The sequence below is a fragment of the Zonotrichia leucophrys genome, chromosome Z, assembly GCF_028769735.1.
Source record: "Zonotrichia leucophrys gambelii isolate GWCS_2022_RI chromosome Z, RI_Zleu_2.0, whole genome shotgun sequence".
NCBI lineage: Eukaryota > Metazoa > Chordata > Aves > Passeriformes > Passerellidae > Zonotrichia > Zonotrichia leucophrys.
In genome coordinates this window covers 32,334,258-32,351,519 of record NC_088200.1, presented here as the reverse complement: position 1 = coordinate 32,351,519, position 17,262 = coordinate 32,334,258, and the positions used below count along the sequence as shown (strand labels likewise).

The window sequence follows — 17,262 nt, the reverse complement described above, 5'->3', positions numbered from 1 at the left end:
ACCCCATTTTTCCTTCCTTCAGCTGTCTGACCCTCGCTTCTACTTCAGAGAAATCCAGGAGACTTCCACACTAGTCAAATATGAGCTGAACAGGGCCTTTTTCTCTGCAGGTTATCAGACCTGTTGAGAAGGTGGTGTCCAGTTAGATGAAAGAAAACTTTGGGTGGGCCCTCAAGTCAGCCTTGTTAGCTTTAGCCTCAGCTGAACAAAAAAAAATAAAAATCCCACAGCCTCAAATTATATAACGCTGAAGAACAGTTAAATCATTACACTGACCTTCCAGAAACGATCTGTGCTAACCAAGAAGGAGACAGTGACATTAGCTGTATATGTAATAACTTGTAAGCTTATCTAGGAAATTCCTATTCAGAACACTGCCTTGTCAGCATCAACAAGTTGTTCTCAAATGAATTTGATAAAAATGTAGAGAAGGCACAGATAAGTTTGTGCTGTCCAACAGGCTCAAGCCCAGCCTCTTTTAAATTCCCTGCAGGCAGCTGATAGTCATGCTGCCCATGGATTTGCCCTTTGACTTTAGTTAAGCTTCTGTGTTATTTAAAATGTCCCTTAATCACTCACTGTTTGTTAATGGAAGATTTATAAACTCCACCTTTCAAAAGTCTGCAAATTATATATGGATTTATACCTACACGTCCATCCAGTTCCTTTGATTAACAGCTGTACAAAAATTTTATGAAAACTAGTATCTGATGGGAGGTCATTTATGAAATTTGTTCTGATCTGTGCGGACAAACAGGGTAAAATTTTCCAGAGAGCCTGAAGGAGAGTTAGGTGCTTCAAGTATTTGATGCTATAGGATATCTAGGTCACAAGGGGCTAGAAATATACTAGATGTAGAAGGAACTCTGCTGCAGGCAAGTGATGCCATCTGCTGTTGACCATTCTCAGGACACTAAACCAGATGATTCCTAGATTTGTGACACTTCCTTTTTTCATTTTATTTCTGTCATTAGTACCTTCTTTGAATATAAATTTCAACATTTTTTTTCCAAAAGGTATTCCATAAAGCATTAGAGTAATCTGGATACCTGTTATCTGTTTGTAACTCAGATTTCTGGTTTTCCATATTTCAAAATGAGAAAACCGGAGTGGTTGTGAAAATATGTTAAAAAGAGACGAGGTAAGGAATAATGCATTTGCTTTTTCCCAAAAATATTACAAATCACTTAATTAACTATTTAAACTGAAGGAAGGATGTTCTTTAAGTTTCACTGTGATTTGGATAAGAGCTATATTGCATTAACAATTATTGAAAATATCTATACACTTTTGTAATCCTTTTTTTTTTTGTCTGCTAGTCAAATAGACCAATACTGTGACTGCTACAATTCAAAACTAGAAGGAAAATAGTGCATACACTAGATATTTCCAGGTTGCTCAGAATAAGGTGGTGTTTGGGATTTTTTATGTATGAAATGCTGCTAGGAGTGCTTGAATATATCATGCTTATACCTCAAGAGTATTTTTTATCTTTTTTTTTAAGAAATATTCTAATTTTTTAAAGAAAAATTCAAATACCTCCATAGAGAAGTATTCAAAGTGAAATTGTGTTATAGAATCACACAGCTTCACCAGATACTTCACAGATCAAATCTGTAAGAGTAGTTAGAAATCACAGCTGAGAGACTGAGAAAACTCAAATGTGTCAAAAAAAAAATAGAAAGAAAAAAGAGATAGATTAGCTTCCTGAATTTAAATTCATATATGGAGAAAGAAATTTTTAAAACCATCTGTTGATAAAATGTGTTCAGGAAGCAGTATTCTAGCAAAAAGCACTTTGCAATTTTTTCACTTAGATTTTTAATCCTGCTTTGGTCCCTACTTGACTTTGTGATCTGGTGTTACTTTTATTTTTTCCCCTCTTTGAAAAGCCTTTTTTTCTGTTTGGGAAACAAGGATTTCTCCATGAAGTCTTCCTTTAGGCATTCAGCATGGTATGTTAGCAGCTACATAGACATACTTCTTGTTCCTGAGTCTTGAATGATGCAAAATGTACACACACTACTTTTGGTAGGTCTGCAGCTAAATTATATGCCCAGACTTTGGAATACCCACAACTTTGGTGCACTGGGACTCTTCACTCTGCATGAAGGGAGTGCCTCCTCAGCACACAGTCTCACCCTCTACTCAGTCTTACACACTGTGGTTGCAATTGTCATAATATTCCCAAGTACCAAACACTACTTTGTTGGTGTTGGGGTTTTTTTTTGGGAGGGCTCGTAAACACATGGGTGCATAGTGCTGTTTCACCGCAATAACAGCTCCAGAACTGTTGGAAATAATTGGAAGCTGCTGTATAAACATGGCACTTTAAAGTATTTTGCCACTCAGCCATTTGCCATGCTGCCAAGGTTACCAGCAGTACATTTGCAATGATCTGTCTTGCCATGATAGACAGAGATATGAAGCGTCAACTTCTCTTTGCTCACACAATAAATGCAAACTTGTTTTCTTCTGAAATGGGAAAGCAGTTTCTTCAACAACTTTGAGCACAAAATTTAATATACCAGTGTCTGAATTCTTACATGAGATCTCCTGTCAGGAAATGTTCATGATGGAAGCATTCTTATGAAAGATAAGAACAGCAAGATAAAAAATGGAATATAAGAGAAAAAAAGACCTCCTATGTTAATGTACAAAAAATTCAGTATATTATTTCTCTGATAGTTAAAAATTATATGGAAAATGTAAATGTAGGTCTCTAAATATTCCCACCAAGGAGAAAATTCAATTCAATAACAGTCAACACTTCAGCATATTTTAACTTTAAAACATGAATTTAAACAGCATTTAACTGGTAATACTGGAATGCTTCCTTTAATGCTCTGTCAAGACAAGATCTTAATGCCCAGATTCAATTATTTACTTAATTGTTCAGAAACAGAGTGATAAAGCAATTAGAAAAATTACAACAGATTTTGTACACCCTGTTGAAAATGGTTGGAATTTTTCCAGTGGAAGCCTGACAGAACTGGTGTCTCCCATGGCTGGAGACTGATCTTGCAAGGTACTGATGATGGTGTCAAGAGTAGCTACTGTTTGCTACTGTCACTAGAGCAAGCCTCCATGTACCAAGCAGCTCACAGTAAGTGTAAAGTTTTTTCTTAGTTGACTAGGCAGGAAGTGAAGCACTTGAAAGAGCTTGATCAAACACGGGTTGTGAGAAGGACATGCCCTTAACTGCATGGCCCTGCACAATTAACTTGGCAATGTTGTTGACTGATTTCAGTGAGGGGCACAGAATCAAAATGCTTCCTCTCTAACTAAAGAGCAGTGTTCCAGAATGTTGAGAAATACTGAGCATTAGTAAAAGCATTTCCATTAACTGGCAATTCTCAGTCCAAGACTTACAAAAAAAGAGGCAAGAAATCAGAAGCAAAATCCCAGTATATGTGGAATTCTGAGAGCTCATGCTGAAGCCTTTCTAATGCATAACTCCATTATCTCATGTTTTCATTTCTCTTAAGATATATGAACATATTGTCAACATAGATTGGCTTTATAAGATTCAGTGAGAATCAGAAGAAATTTCTGAGAACAATATTAAGCCAAGCTAAACAGGACAAAGATAGGCAGTGTCTATCACCCAAATTGCAGCCATGTGGGATTTCTTAATCGAGCAGTATTTAGGAAAATGATCAGGAAAGATGCACTTAAAACTCATCACTAAATTCTTAGCTTTAGTTGTGTTTCATTAGAAACCTACAGAAGAGAAACACTGAAATATGCTATTGAAACAGACTCAAAGCAGCAGGCCTAGTGGGGACAACAAAGGCACTCCTCTCAGCCATCTTGGTTACAGATTAGCACAAGTGCAACTTTCATTTACATCTGTGAAGATAAGTATGAAGTGTATATTACTTTTTTCAGAAATACTGCAATGAAAACGTTTTTTTGGATTCGTCTAATGTTAATTTTGAATCACGCAAGGTTCTCTGGTACTCCTAATTTCTGTGGGCATAGAAATTAGCATCACTTGAAAGGCTCATAATCAGCTACACTTCTATCTTCAAATACCTTCTAAAATTTATCTCTAGATCTCCTTGTGAAGCAATATTTACTGATATAAATTAGTAACACTCTGGTTTTTGCTCAAGAAGAGCTTATTAACTGATTCCACTTGTGACATGACATGACAAGACATAGCAACAGGAGTTGCTATGTGCTTTTACATGTTAGGGCTTAGAATTCCAGCAAATTGACATTTAAAATCAATTTCAGAAGAAATTAATTATGAAAACAATGATAAAAATGTAATATCTACTGTAGCCATAATAAAACAGAAGATTTGAAAACAATGCTTTTCCTTGAAAGACTCAAATATGCTGTAAAATTATAAGTATTTTTCAGAGATAGTAAGTACTGGCACACCTATTTAATAAGTGATTAATCTGCAACATCAGTGAGAGGTTGAATGAGATTTTCCAGACTTTTCCCAAAACACAGGAGTTTGAAAAATTTATTATTTTTGTTAGCCATGTTTACTACAGTAATATCAAAGATCTAAAGATCATTGGATTCCAGGGGTCATGTTATATATACGCTCAAGACTGCCATGAGAAGTTCCCAAATAGTTAATGTGACAGTAGCACATCAGATGTTCATTTCACTACTATTTGGAGACAGGCTATGGGGAAAAAAAGCAAAAAACACTGAAAAAAGGAATGACAAAGGAGAAAAAGTAATGAGAAAACTGGAAGTGAAGCAGAGGTAACAGCAACTGTCAAAACAGAGTCCACACTTAAGTTCTGTGGGCTTTTCAAAATCCTCATAGTTCCTGTTTCTAGAGATGTACCTAACTGCTAGATCCTCTGGCTGATTACTCCCCGAGAAAATCACTTGCAAAGTAAAGGTGTGAAAAAGCTTTTTATGTTCAACAATGAGAGCAGATCTTCTGAAAGGACAAAATGGGGCAAGAGAAGGGCACCAAGTTAGAGACTGCTGGCAGAGAAACCAAATTTTCTGCAAAAGATCAGCTCTGATTCTGCAGCATTTCTGAAGAGACCTTGCCAATGTAATTCAGTCCCCAAATTTCTCATATAAAGGTGTGTATACCTCGGAATAGGAATGCGAAACAGGTTGGTTATTTCAATCATCGCTACAGATAGTCTTACCTATACCTGGAATACTCCATTATTAATGAGTTTGAGAAATAACCCTTCTAAAATCTAACTGTAGTGGAATGCTGTTCATGCACAGCAGAGAACGGTCCATTGAAGGACTTGAATTACAGTAATATCTTAGTTTTTGGTATTTCTTTCCAGGAATCCACAATGGGAGTGATGAATGCAGAGGGCATGTTAAAATGGAAGGGAAACCACCTTAAATCTGCAGGATACTCTGATCCTAGGCCATGGTACTGTGCAGATGAATGTACAGTTTGCCAGGTTGAAGATATAAAATACTAGGAATAGTCAGTCTTTACCTGAGTTCTGGTTCTCTGTTTCCCTGTGTCTATGTCTTTATCTGCTTAAAACATAGGAAAAAAAAATGGGAGCAAGGATTAGAATACCACAAAAGAAGTTCCCTAATGGTTTTCAGTGTTTACATGCAATGACACTGCTGAAGCCCAAGTACAGAGCGGACCTCAACATCATTTTGATTCCTCATGCAAAATACTCTTTCCTCTGGGTTAGACAATGGCAATGTGCCTCCTAATTCTCCACAACTACCTCAAAGCTTCAGGTCATGTCACAGAGGAAAAGCTACACTGCTTTATGTTTGCCAGGGAGAATATTGCTATTTGTAGCAGTATCCTCAAGCATGGGCAGCCTCCCTGGCTGCTGGGCTGGGACACGGCTTCCCTGCTATTAGAGGGACCCATCATGCAAGCAGTCTGGCTTACCCAGCAGTCCTGGAGTGTCTCAGCAGTGGCACCACTGCACTGGGAGGGGCTATGGATATGTTGAGTGTCAGATGGAAGGAAGGGGCAAATAACTGACTGACAAAGACAAGGTCTGTTCTACTTTTAGCGCTCACTTTTCCCTTTTCTCACTTTCATGCCTTTTCTAAGACACAGGTGCAAGCGGTCTAGAAATTAAGTTTGACTCACCTTCAACTTTGGCTAAAAGGAAGTGATAGGGGCTGCTGTGTTTTGTGAAGGGCCCAAAGTTGTCAGGCTCTGAGGATGCTTTGCCAGCACCTCTGGGAACAATCTTGCCAGATCCTGCACAAGCAAGAATGCTGTCCTTCTGACTGCTGGTGAGGTTTATCATTAAGCAGGTTGCTATAAGCTCTTCCACTTTGTCAAAACTAACTTACACTGTGTTACTGCAGATGTAGAACTTCTAGAATTTTCAAAATGCTGTTTGGAACATAGAAAAATAAGAGTAATAAAACCACTTTTAGGTCTGTTTGCCCTTTACTAAATCTGGCCTGCAGTTAAGAAAGACAGATCTATAAAGGGAGATATTAATACCTTGGATCTTCAAGTCCCAAACACCTATTAAAGCACCTCCAAAGCCAGAGGTACAAAGAAAACGCCGGTCTATAGAGGTCAGCTATTTTGAGAGATCTAGCTCAGTAAATAACCTTGTTTTTCTTCCATTATTTGCCTTCTGAACTTGGGGTGCCTGACTTAACTTCATTTTCAACTTGCAACTTAAATTGAGTAAATATATTTTATTCTTAATAAGCAAAGGTACTTTAACTCAGTTCCACAGAAAATAGTTTTATCTTTTTGCTGTCCCTTTCCATCATTTTAGATGCATGTGGATTATATAATCAGAGAAAATTTTTGACAAGGAATCTATTCAGAACAATACATGTGCATCTTACCCTTTTGTGGAAAGACTAAGCTATGGTATACCTACTGCACTATCATGCACTACATGGTCCTTAAGGGGTACATTAAACTATCCACATCTGAACTTGTTTATCAAAACATTCCCATTCCCATGCACAGGAACTCCCATTAGTCAAAATAGGATTTGAGTCACTGTAACAGGTGTAGTTTCTGATACACAGAACAACATTTGCAATCACTTCATGATGTAGAAACCAGTGAATATATGCCAGCCAGACAAAGTGGAATAAAGACTGCAATAATTTTCTTCTATTATCTGATATGCTCAAAACTACAAAAAAATTTTAAGCATGTAAAAAATTCCAGTAAATCTTTACAGAAGCTGAATGTCAAAGTTGAGGGACAATGAGACTTTATACGATAATAACGCTTAGTAATCCTGAAAAGCTCTTCTTTGAAGGCAGACAAAGCTCTCCCTGACTTCACCCATTTCAGAGTCATAGTTACATCATCAGGACAATTTCCTAAGTAACGTACTATTAAATGATTATAACAATTGTGAGCTCTAGGATTGAAACAACCTACTGAGATGCTTTTAGTATAGCCCATGAGAGCAAAATGATGTTTTATATTTCCAAGAGTTTTCTGAAGTGGAGGATCTCAGTATTTTTTACTTGACAGGATTTTTAAGGTCACAACTTTAAGCTGTTACTATTTAAAACATCTGCAACATTTTAGCAAAAAATCACAAGTTTCAGAGGACATTAAGCTACTGGCACTACACGGTATTAGAGTACTGATTCTTGCAGTGCATAATGACTACCTCCCTTGTTTTCTTACGTATCATAACATTACTTTTGATATTTAACTATACTTTAATCAGGTCATATTCTGGTTATCATACTGCAATCTCTGCGAAGCCCTTACCTTTTTTATTAACTTTCATCTAGCAGGTGAAACAACACTAACAACTCCAACCCAGAGCTGGGTACAGCCAGCAGCGCCTGTGAGTCAGAACCCCATGATCAACATTATCACTCTCCCCACCTCTGATACACACACTGACAGGAGTAACATGGCAGTGACTGCAAAGATGTCCATGAAGGACAGAGATCTCCATGAATGCTGCTCCATCAGCGTCTAGGTGGGACAGACCTCTGGTTTGTTGCTCTAACTGCTGGTATAAAGTTGGTTTTGAATCACCATTATAAAAGTTCTTCCCTGTTGAGCTAAGTGTTGCTATGCTTTGTTTCTGCTCAGCTAATACTGGCTGCCAGTAGAGCTTTATTTAACACACGCAGTTAAACCATTAAAATTATTTCTCTTATGCCTACCTTATTACAGTTTTCATTAACTTATAGGTCTGCAGTCTTCTTCTCACCTAATGTGTAAAATATTTGAGGCAATCTTTTTTGTTTGTGTCCTTTAGAAAGCAGATAATAATTTTGTAGGGTTGTAATTCAGGGAGAATTCAGACAGTTCAATAAAAAAATTGGGCACAATTGAGTGTCAGCAGAATGTTTTAAAACAGCCTCAGGAAACAATCTAATATTAATTAGCTCTGAGAAAATTACCATTCGGTGCTTATTGAAAACATGAGAATTCCTACTATAGATGGCAAAGGAAAACAAAAGTAGAAACCACATAAAATTAAAAACTTAAAGCAAGACTATGATAGTCTTTTTGTGTAAATGATTGCAATCAGGATGTGATTTTCAGCTGACTTTCTCAACCTTTCATGAACTTACAGGTACTTAAAATTAAAAACTATTTAATAAAAGTAACAGATGCACATGGGTATTAAATAAGGAAACCTTCTTTGAATTTTCCCAAGGAGATTTATGATGACTTCATGACAGGCTGGAAGGGACATCCAGAACTAATTTGGCCTAAGCCTCCTACCAAAGCAGTGTCAGCTACAGAGGGTTATGGAGGGCATGACCAGTTGAATTCTCGGTATTTCAAAGGACAGAGCCTCCAGAACCTCTCACTGCACCTGTTCCAATATTCTACCTGCCTCACAGGAAAAAAAGGAATTTAAAATTTTAAATCAATTTTTCTTTGTATTTCAGTTTACACCTGATGTCCTATCACTGTGTATCACTGAGAATAGTCTGACTGAGTCTTTACACTATTCCAGGAGGCAGTTTTTATGTATATGGATAACATTCCCCTCCCAGCCCTCTCTTCTCCAACCTAAACAATCCCAAGTCTAGCAGCCTTGCCTTGTATGTGGGATGCTGCCTAACCATCTTTAAGGTAGTTGATTAGACCCTGATTTGGATGTCCTTTCCTCCTTTCTTCTAGGGAGCCCATTGCTGGACCCAGTATTCCAGACATGGCCTCAACAGCCCTGAGCAGAAAGGAATGATGAACTCCATCGACCTTCTGGCAACATTTCCTAAAGCAGCATAGGAGGCTGCTGGCCCTCTTTGCACAAGGGCACAGCACTGGCTCATGTTCAACCTGATGTTCACCAGAACCCCCCAAGATGCTCTTCTGCAGAGCTGATGCCCCAGCAGATACTAGTACAGAGAGAGGTTTATTCCTCCTTATATTTTGGACTTTGCAACACCAGTCAGAAAAACAGAGAAAAATTACTTCTAGAGCTGTGCTCACACAGATGTACATTGCCATGCACCCCTGAGCTTCTCACACAAGTTTTGTTTCATGCGAAAAAAGCCACTGCCAACATATATATATATCAGACTGTCACAGAGACACTGCCAGTTCTGGTCTCAGTTTGCCAAGTGCACACATTATGTAAGCACATCAAGTGCCTGAGAATATGTAAGGACATTTACAAAAGTGTGTGCACAGTTGTGCAGACCTGTATCTTAAAATACAATTCTGAGTTATCTCTCTGTTGACATCCCAGACTCAGTGGACTCCACACATAAAACCAGCTGATGAAACCCCATTTGATGAACTCTAAAAGATCACCACTCTATCACTCCATAAAGTAGACTCCCTTCCAAAACAGAGGTTCACATCTTTTTCCTGTCATCTTCTTACTGTTACAAATATTTTTTCCTTTCTTTTTCTCTGGAAAAAATCATGCTGACTCATTTTCTTGTTGCTATACTTTCTCCAGTTTTGACCATGACAACTAACACTATAAGGATGAAAAATGTAAATACTTTAATTTCTGCTACATTATATAGAAGAAAATGTGATGAAAGGACTGAACCTTACTCACCTTCTTCAGAAGATAGTTCATTAAAAATCACTAACTTTTAGTGTAAGAGCAGGAATTGACCTAAAGTCCTGAGAAAGCCAACAATGAAAGGAGGGTTTACTTTGACTTGCATTCCTAAACGACCATTAATTAGAATTGGGATATTTCAATTTAGATTATTTTTATTTCTGATCTTTATTCCCCTCTGCTAACATCTCACTACTTCTATAAGAAAAAGATATCAGAGCAAGTAAAGAAGAGGATGTAATATCTTTGAGGCCCTATTAAGTTGGAGACTTAATTTGAAATTTTGTTTTTCAGTAATATTTTATTAGTAAATAGGTTTTTAAATACATCACACTGTAAAGATGTCCTTATTCAACCTCAGCATTTTTTGAGTAAAAGATCTTAATGTTTAGAGAAATCACATTTGTCAGATACTGATTGTTCACATGCAGCCTTTACTTACTGAGTGCTGGTGAGAGAAGTCATCGTTCCATGCACAACCTGTTTTTTGTATCTTTGCTTATTTTTTAATGAAGTCGTTGCTACCAGCAGCTGTCAGGTTTGAGCTAGATGGCGTGATATGGTCTAATCCAGTGTGGACTTCATAACGTTTTATGTCCTTGCTACTTCATTTCTTTTTCATCATCTCCTTTGTCTTTCTTTCTCTCAGTTTTTAAAACATAACCGTGACTTTCACTTCCTCTGATTCTACAGCTGAATCGGCTTTTGTTGGCATATCAGTGTAGCCATTTTCTACAGGTACACTTGCAGCCTTCTCTTCTTGCTCACATTACATCACTGTCCTGCTCTGATGTCTGTCTAATATTCCCGAACTGATATGTCCATGACCAATGTATTTTTTGGTCCTCATGACTTCTATCCTGCTCAGTTTCTAATGCATTATCTCCACTTCAGCATTTCCTTCCCTTTCTACAATTTCCAGATTTCTTCCCAGAGCTCCCTTCTCCAGCATAGAGGATTTGCTTTTGTTTTTTTCTTTCCAAGTCTTTGCATCTTTCCCATTTGTTACCTTGCTTAGTCTTGTAGGACAAATGAATTACAAAAGGGAATTCTTCTTATTGTCCAAGTCAGATGTGTATTTAAGAGTCTCACATGCCCTAGTGCCAAGAGGAGCTGGACTAGGTGATTTCCAGATGATCGCCAGAGGTCCTTCTAACCCTAACAATTCCATGATTCTGTGAAATCCTGATATATTCAAAGAGGAACCGCGTAACATTAAGGTGTCTGCTAATTTTCCAAAGAAAACAGCACAAATAAGTTAAATTAACTTAGTATTCTCCTAAGACAGTAACATTAACTTCTCAAAAGTAAGAGTGCTCTCAGGTAGATCACTTAGAGACTACGTGAACAGTACTGATGGCCTTAATTAATAGAATGCTGTTCTCTCGTGAAATGTTATAGTCTGGTAACATAAAAAGTTACTTGCTATTACTATTTCTGGGTGGAAAAGCAACACATCTTCTTTAATAAGCTCTGGAAGACATAACTTGTCATGTTACCCAGTGGAGTGTTGTGCATTTTGAACTACAGCAGTGAACTAAGTAAGCCTTCATCCCATATGCTGAATAACAGTAGTTTCTGAGCAGCACACCACCTTCCTGACTAACACTAAGGATGATTTAATGCATTCCCGTCCCTAAGCATTTTTCTTCCTGATACTTCTTTCTGTCCAATTAGATTCCTATTCCAGATCCTAGTTCATACAGACTAATCAGTCTTTTTGTCGAAATGAAGACTAAATCTCTAAGACTATTTATTACTCCTCTCCTTCTATTTCCTTTTTGCTTTCTTTTAATCCTCATTTTCCACCTTTCCTCACAAATACATAAAAAAGTTAACGTCTCATATGGCTTTCCTCAGCTACAGAAGCGTGGGGATGCGAAGCATATCCTGTAAATTGTGTGTCAAACCAAACCAGTAATTTCCAGATAGTTTCTAACACCTACCAGTTGTTATGGATATCACAGTATTATCAGAGTTATTTAAAACAGTTTTAGATTAGCCAAATGTCAATCTCGCGGCAACTGCACAACCTTCAGGACATCTTTGTGCATATGACAGACTTCCAGCTGCGAAATGATTGCTTAAAAAACCCACATACTTTCTAAATGAGCATGTACCAGTTGTTTTCTTTACAGGGAAAAAATATTTTAAAGTCACAAAATAAGTTCAGCTATTCAAATGTACTATTTTGGTTCATATTATTTTGAGTCTGAAAGCAAAAAAGATAAATTTCACTACTGTTTGTTTTCACATTTTCAATGTACTGTCCTTGCTGGTTTATTAAAAGTTCCCACTGACTTAAGTATTTTAAAAGCACGTAATTTGTTTGAGGAACAAATAAGAGGTCACAAAATCAACTTAAGTGACTTTGCACAAAGTCTTACTTGAAAAGTAAGTGACAATTCTACTAAAATATCCAACCAGTATCCTCTTCTGTTTGGTATGTTAGTTCAGGCTCCCCTTATATACCAAACCTATAACAGACTTCTTTATATATTACAGTGATGAAAAGAAATTCAACAGGGATTAGGCAGAGCAACAAAAAAAGAAGGTGTTTTCTTTTGCTAGTGGTGCAAAATACCTTATGGTAGATAGACAGATGCAGAAAGTTCTGACAAAGTGTAATCAGAAAGACATGACTCAGGGGGGTACATGATAAATACAAATGCCCCAGTCACCATACTGTGAAGAACCCACATGAAATTAGCTGCACGAATTCCCATTTTTTAGGAAACAGCAATTTATGCTGGTTGATCTTGCACTGAGGCATAGTCTCAAGTATGTGATAATACATTCTGTCACCATGGAAAGGAATGTACATAATGTAATACCAAAGAATAAATTAAAACATTATATGCTGGCAAAGCTTTCATTCTTTTCTATTTCAACACAAACAAGGGTTTAAAAACATGTAGAAGATAAACATAAGTTCTCAGAGTAGTTTTTGCATCCCATTCCCCCGGTTTGCACCTAATTTTGGTTTAATTTTGTTGAGTCTCTAGTTGAACTGAGCTAGGTGTCTCTTACTATTCAATTAGGTATACTCAATGAAAGACTGGACAGAAAGCTATTGCTACTTCACCCTTGAAGGGCATGACTTCCCCCTTGATCTGTAGTGATAAGCAGTAAAATCCTGTTTGTCTCACATAAAAGCATCCAGTGAAATCAGAAGGATATGTTCTTGGTGAGGGGACCAGGGTTTGATACAAAATTGCACTATTGTAAGGACATAGACATTCTGCAAAATTTGTGGTCATACACCCCTACGCCTAAAACAGAAAGATAAGTGAATGCAAACTCTCAGGCAAAGCATTATGTAGTACTTAACAAAGATTAGCACATGAATACGGCTTTAATAAGTCGTCTCCTACCCAGAAATTGCTGCTAGTTTTTGATGAGCCTGATAGGCCATCTCACATCCTCGGGTTCGAGTTTTGTGCAATTCTGCATGCAGAGAAGGACAGGTGACTGAGACATCCCCAATAGAAATGACCAGCTCCCGATAGAGAGCCACCTGGGTATTGAACTCCTGGACAAGCTGAAAAACAAAAACAATTTACATGCATGAGAATTTTTAACTACATTGGTAAAAACAATCCATGTTTTAAAATCATGCCCAACCTAGGGCTTGTTCTTGCTTCTCACAATTTCGTAGCACACAGGATCAAGAGCACATAATTCAGTAAACAACTAGAGCCTCCATGGCAGCTGCTTCTTCTGTGAGCTATAAATGTTCATCTGTAGGAAAGTAGTGTTTCTGCTTTTAATATCTGAAAGTGTTTGAGTTATTAGTATTAAATATTAAGCAGACAAAAAAACATCTGCTTTACTAGTAGCATGAGGTTATTTTTTGCTATCATGAAAGGCGAAAATATCTCCAGAAATTACTGCCTTTGCTTCTCCTGCTTCCTGATTAACAGCATGTTCAGGGACTGGAATGTAGCATTTGCTTTTAAACTGGCAATTTTGCTAATTTATTTTGTAATGATTTCTGTTCTGTTACTTCCCTTCAACCCAGATTTCTGACTTAAAACTCATCTGCTGTTACTGACTGAGAAGATGTACCAGATAGGCACTTTCCTGTTAAAATTCCAGAAAGCACCTTTTCTAAAGTGCATGTGGGAAAAAGGAACAAATCATTAAATAAACACAACAACCTGCATAGAAATCCAATATCCAACAGATACGTACAGATCTTATTGGATAAATGGATCATTTTACTGTTATGGAAAGACCATTATTGTTTAGTTCCACCGATCACGCACATGGAATGATATTTTAAAGAAACGAAGCATTTGCTGTCTTCTGAAAGAATGCATATAAGACCATTTGCTCCACATGGTGGCGGGGGTGGAAGGATTAGAGTAATAGAACAGAATATTTATTTATCTGTGTTTTGACCTCAATTCCAAACTATATAAAAACAGACAAGAGTAATTGCTCATAATTCTGCAGTCATCATTACCACCAGGAGTTCAACATACTCAACATAAAAACATACTGAGAGCCTGAAGTCTATCAGAGCTACTAATTTTTAAAGTCAAGTCCTCAAATTCTCATGCTCAGTAAATAAACGAGTCACCTCTGCAGTGTTATATTCATACCCTTGATGCATTCCACTGCAATTAACTGTATAGCTGAGAACTGGTATCAAAAATAGTTTTGACCATGCTTTCTGAAATTTCATTTTAAGAATAGCAAATAGGTTCCTCTGCTTCAGGAGCAGCAAGTCAGCCCAAGTGCATTTCAATACATCTGCACCCTCCCACACCCAGATCCCAAACAAACCCAAAAGCACACACCAAACAAAGCCCTAGGCACAATATTTGCTAAACAAGTCCTCAACTTTTATCATTCTGCAGCTTAAGAGAATGCATGAAGGCAATGGAGAGGAAAAAATTGTACTGTGTAGTGTCATAGTGTGATTATTCTGCAATAGGAAGAAAAATGTCGCATCCTGTAACTGGTAACTGGTTGCATCAGACCCATTTTTCCAGGTCTCACCTGACATCCCCTGTTTAAACAGACTCATCCAGACACCTTAGCACTGTCCAGGAAAACAAAACCACACATATGTTGCTGAATCAAGACACAGAACAAGAAAAAAACCACACTGATTTTACCTCCCAAATCCTATCACAACTTGACAGTCCATCTATAAAACATAGTTTATTTCTAATCAGTCAATTCTAAAAACTTCTCTGCAACTAACAACATTATGCTATTGAGAATAAGAAAACAGGCAGAACCTACTAAGACCCACTTGTTGGGTATATTTATAGAGCTACTGTGGCAGCTTTTGTTCCTCCATGCACTGGGAATGGCTCCCAATCTTGAAGCATCAGAGCGGATAATCTGCCAGCACATTTTTCAGCACCAGAGGAAAAAAAAATGCCAGAATCCAGCAGAATAGCAGTAGCAGCTCCATTGCTACTGGACAGAGCTTTTAGTCAGGTATAGATTTACCCAGAAAAGTAGCAGCGACTTTATTTTTTTCCTACATCTGTCACTAGCTAGAGGAGTAATTTTGGGGCCCAGTGTCAGGCTGACTGGAGCTCAGGAAGCTTGAAAGCAAGCATACGGTGCTGATTTGGAGAAAAGTGTCAGAATCCAAGCATTTTGAGTATGACTGAGGAAAAATCTCATACCGGGATGTGACAGTCCACAAATAACAGAAACAGGCGTTTCACCTGAGGTTTTACAACTGCAACCAGCTACTCTGGGAAGACTGGTAACAGGTACCATCAGGAACAGCATTTCAGGGCCTCTAATTCTAGGTCTCCTTATTTAGAAGGATACTAGGGCAAACATGCGGTTGCTGCACAAGACAGCAAGTAGTGCAGCGATTCATTGGAGGCAACTATTTACCCATTTAGGCTTCAGTGCGCCCAAGCCTGGGGACAGATTTGGACGGATCTACTAAAAAAGCAACTCCAGCTGCTTTGCTGTGTGTGTACTGGGGCAAGGACTCCTGCTCCCGCAGGACTGTCCAGGCGACCGGCTCCGCTCCTTGTCCCGCAGCCGGCTCCCTCAGGTCTCCTCGAACCTCTCGGCTCCGCTCTGGAACCGCGGCGAGTTGGGGCGCAGGGCAGCACCCCGGAGGGGACTGCGGTTTCAAAAACAGTGCAACTGCACGTGATGGGAATAGCCAAGGTGGCGGGAAGAACGGCACCGCTGCCTGCGCCGGGAGAGCCCGGAAAAGGTAAAAAACTACGGCAAGCCCGTCCGGGGTACCTACCATCTTACAGTCGTCCAGGGTTCTCTGGATCTGGTAGGCGCTATCGGAGCCGCTGCCCCGGCGTTCGCTGTCGCGGCCGTGCGGCGAGGTCCTGCTGCCCTGGAAGATGGAGGCGGCGGAGCGGGGGCGCTTCCTGCGCCCGCTCGGTGCAGCGCTCATGCACACGCATCCGCCGCGCGGAGCCGCCCGCGGGCGCGGGCAGCGCCTTCCCCGCCGCCGCCGCCGCCCCGGGCACGGGTGCGGGCCCGCGCCGCTCGTCGCCTCGGCCGGGCCGAAGCCGCGCCGCTCACAGCAGCGAGCGCGGCTGCTGTGGGCGATAGACTGGCGGCTGCGGGAGAGCCCGGGGAGCGCCCTGCAGCATCGCCTCCGCTACCGCGGGGAGAGGCAGAGGGGCTGGCGCCTGCCTTCCTTCAGCAACATGTCAGTCCCCGCGGAACCGCCCCGCCGGTGGCATGCTCCGCCATCCTCCTTCGCGCAGCCGGCGGGGGGAGTGGGGGGAGCGCGACCCTGCCCGCTGGAGAAGAGCGCCCATGCACCACCCGGTGCTCCCGGCGGGGAAGCCCGACCCGCCGCGTGTGGCCGGGCGCCCGCCGGGAGCTGCGCGGAAGGTCCGGAGGGGCTGGCGCCGTCGGCAGCACCGCCCCCGCGGGGCGGGAGCGCCGCGGCCGCGCCCGCCGCGCCCCGAGCCCGCCCGAGCCGTGAGGGAGCCGGGTCAGCGCTGCGCCCGGCCGGGCCCGGGGAGCCGCCGCCCCGCTGGGAGCCGCCCCGGCGCGGCCCGGGATCGTAGGGCACCGCCCGTCCCGCGTTTGCCGAAGCTCATACCGGTCTTCAAGAGGCGTGCTTAGGTGTTGCTTTTCTTTATAAAAAAAATACTTGGTTCGTTGCTCAATATTGATCAAATTTAGTCAAATGTTAGATAGTGTCCCAACGAGGGACACAAAGATGGTGGAGGATCTGGAGGGGAAGCCTTATGAGTAACAGCTGAGGTCACTGGTTTGTTCAGCCTGGAGAGGAAGACACTGAGGGGAGACCTCACTGTGGTCTTCAACA

At 40.2% G+C, this 17,262-nt stretch overlaps 1 protein-coding gene across 1 annotated transcript in view; it reads right to left on the bottom strand.

Moving 5' to 3' along the window:
* The window catches only part of RGS7BP (regulator of G protein signaling 7 binding protein), a 34,383-nt gene extending 17,816 nt beyond the window's left edge, over positions 1-16,567 (bottom strand). The window contains exons 1-2 of the mRNA XM_064736405.1: positions 16,213-16,567; positions 13,346-13,512 (exon numbers count right to left, since the gene is read on the bottom strand). Of these exons, the coding sequence (XP_064592475.1) occupies positions 13,346-13,512; positions 16,213-16,371 (326 nt within the window). The 5' untranslated portion in view covers positions 16,372-16,567. The remainder of the gene's footprint in view (positions 1-13,345; positions 13,513-16,212) is intronic.
* Positions 16,568-17,262: the final 695 nt, after the last annotated feature.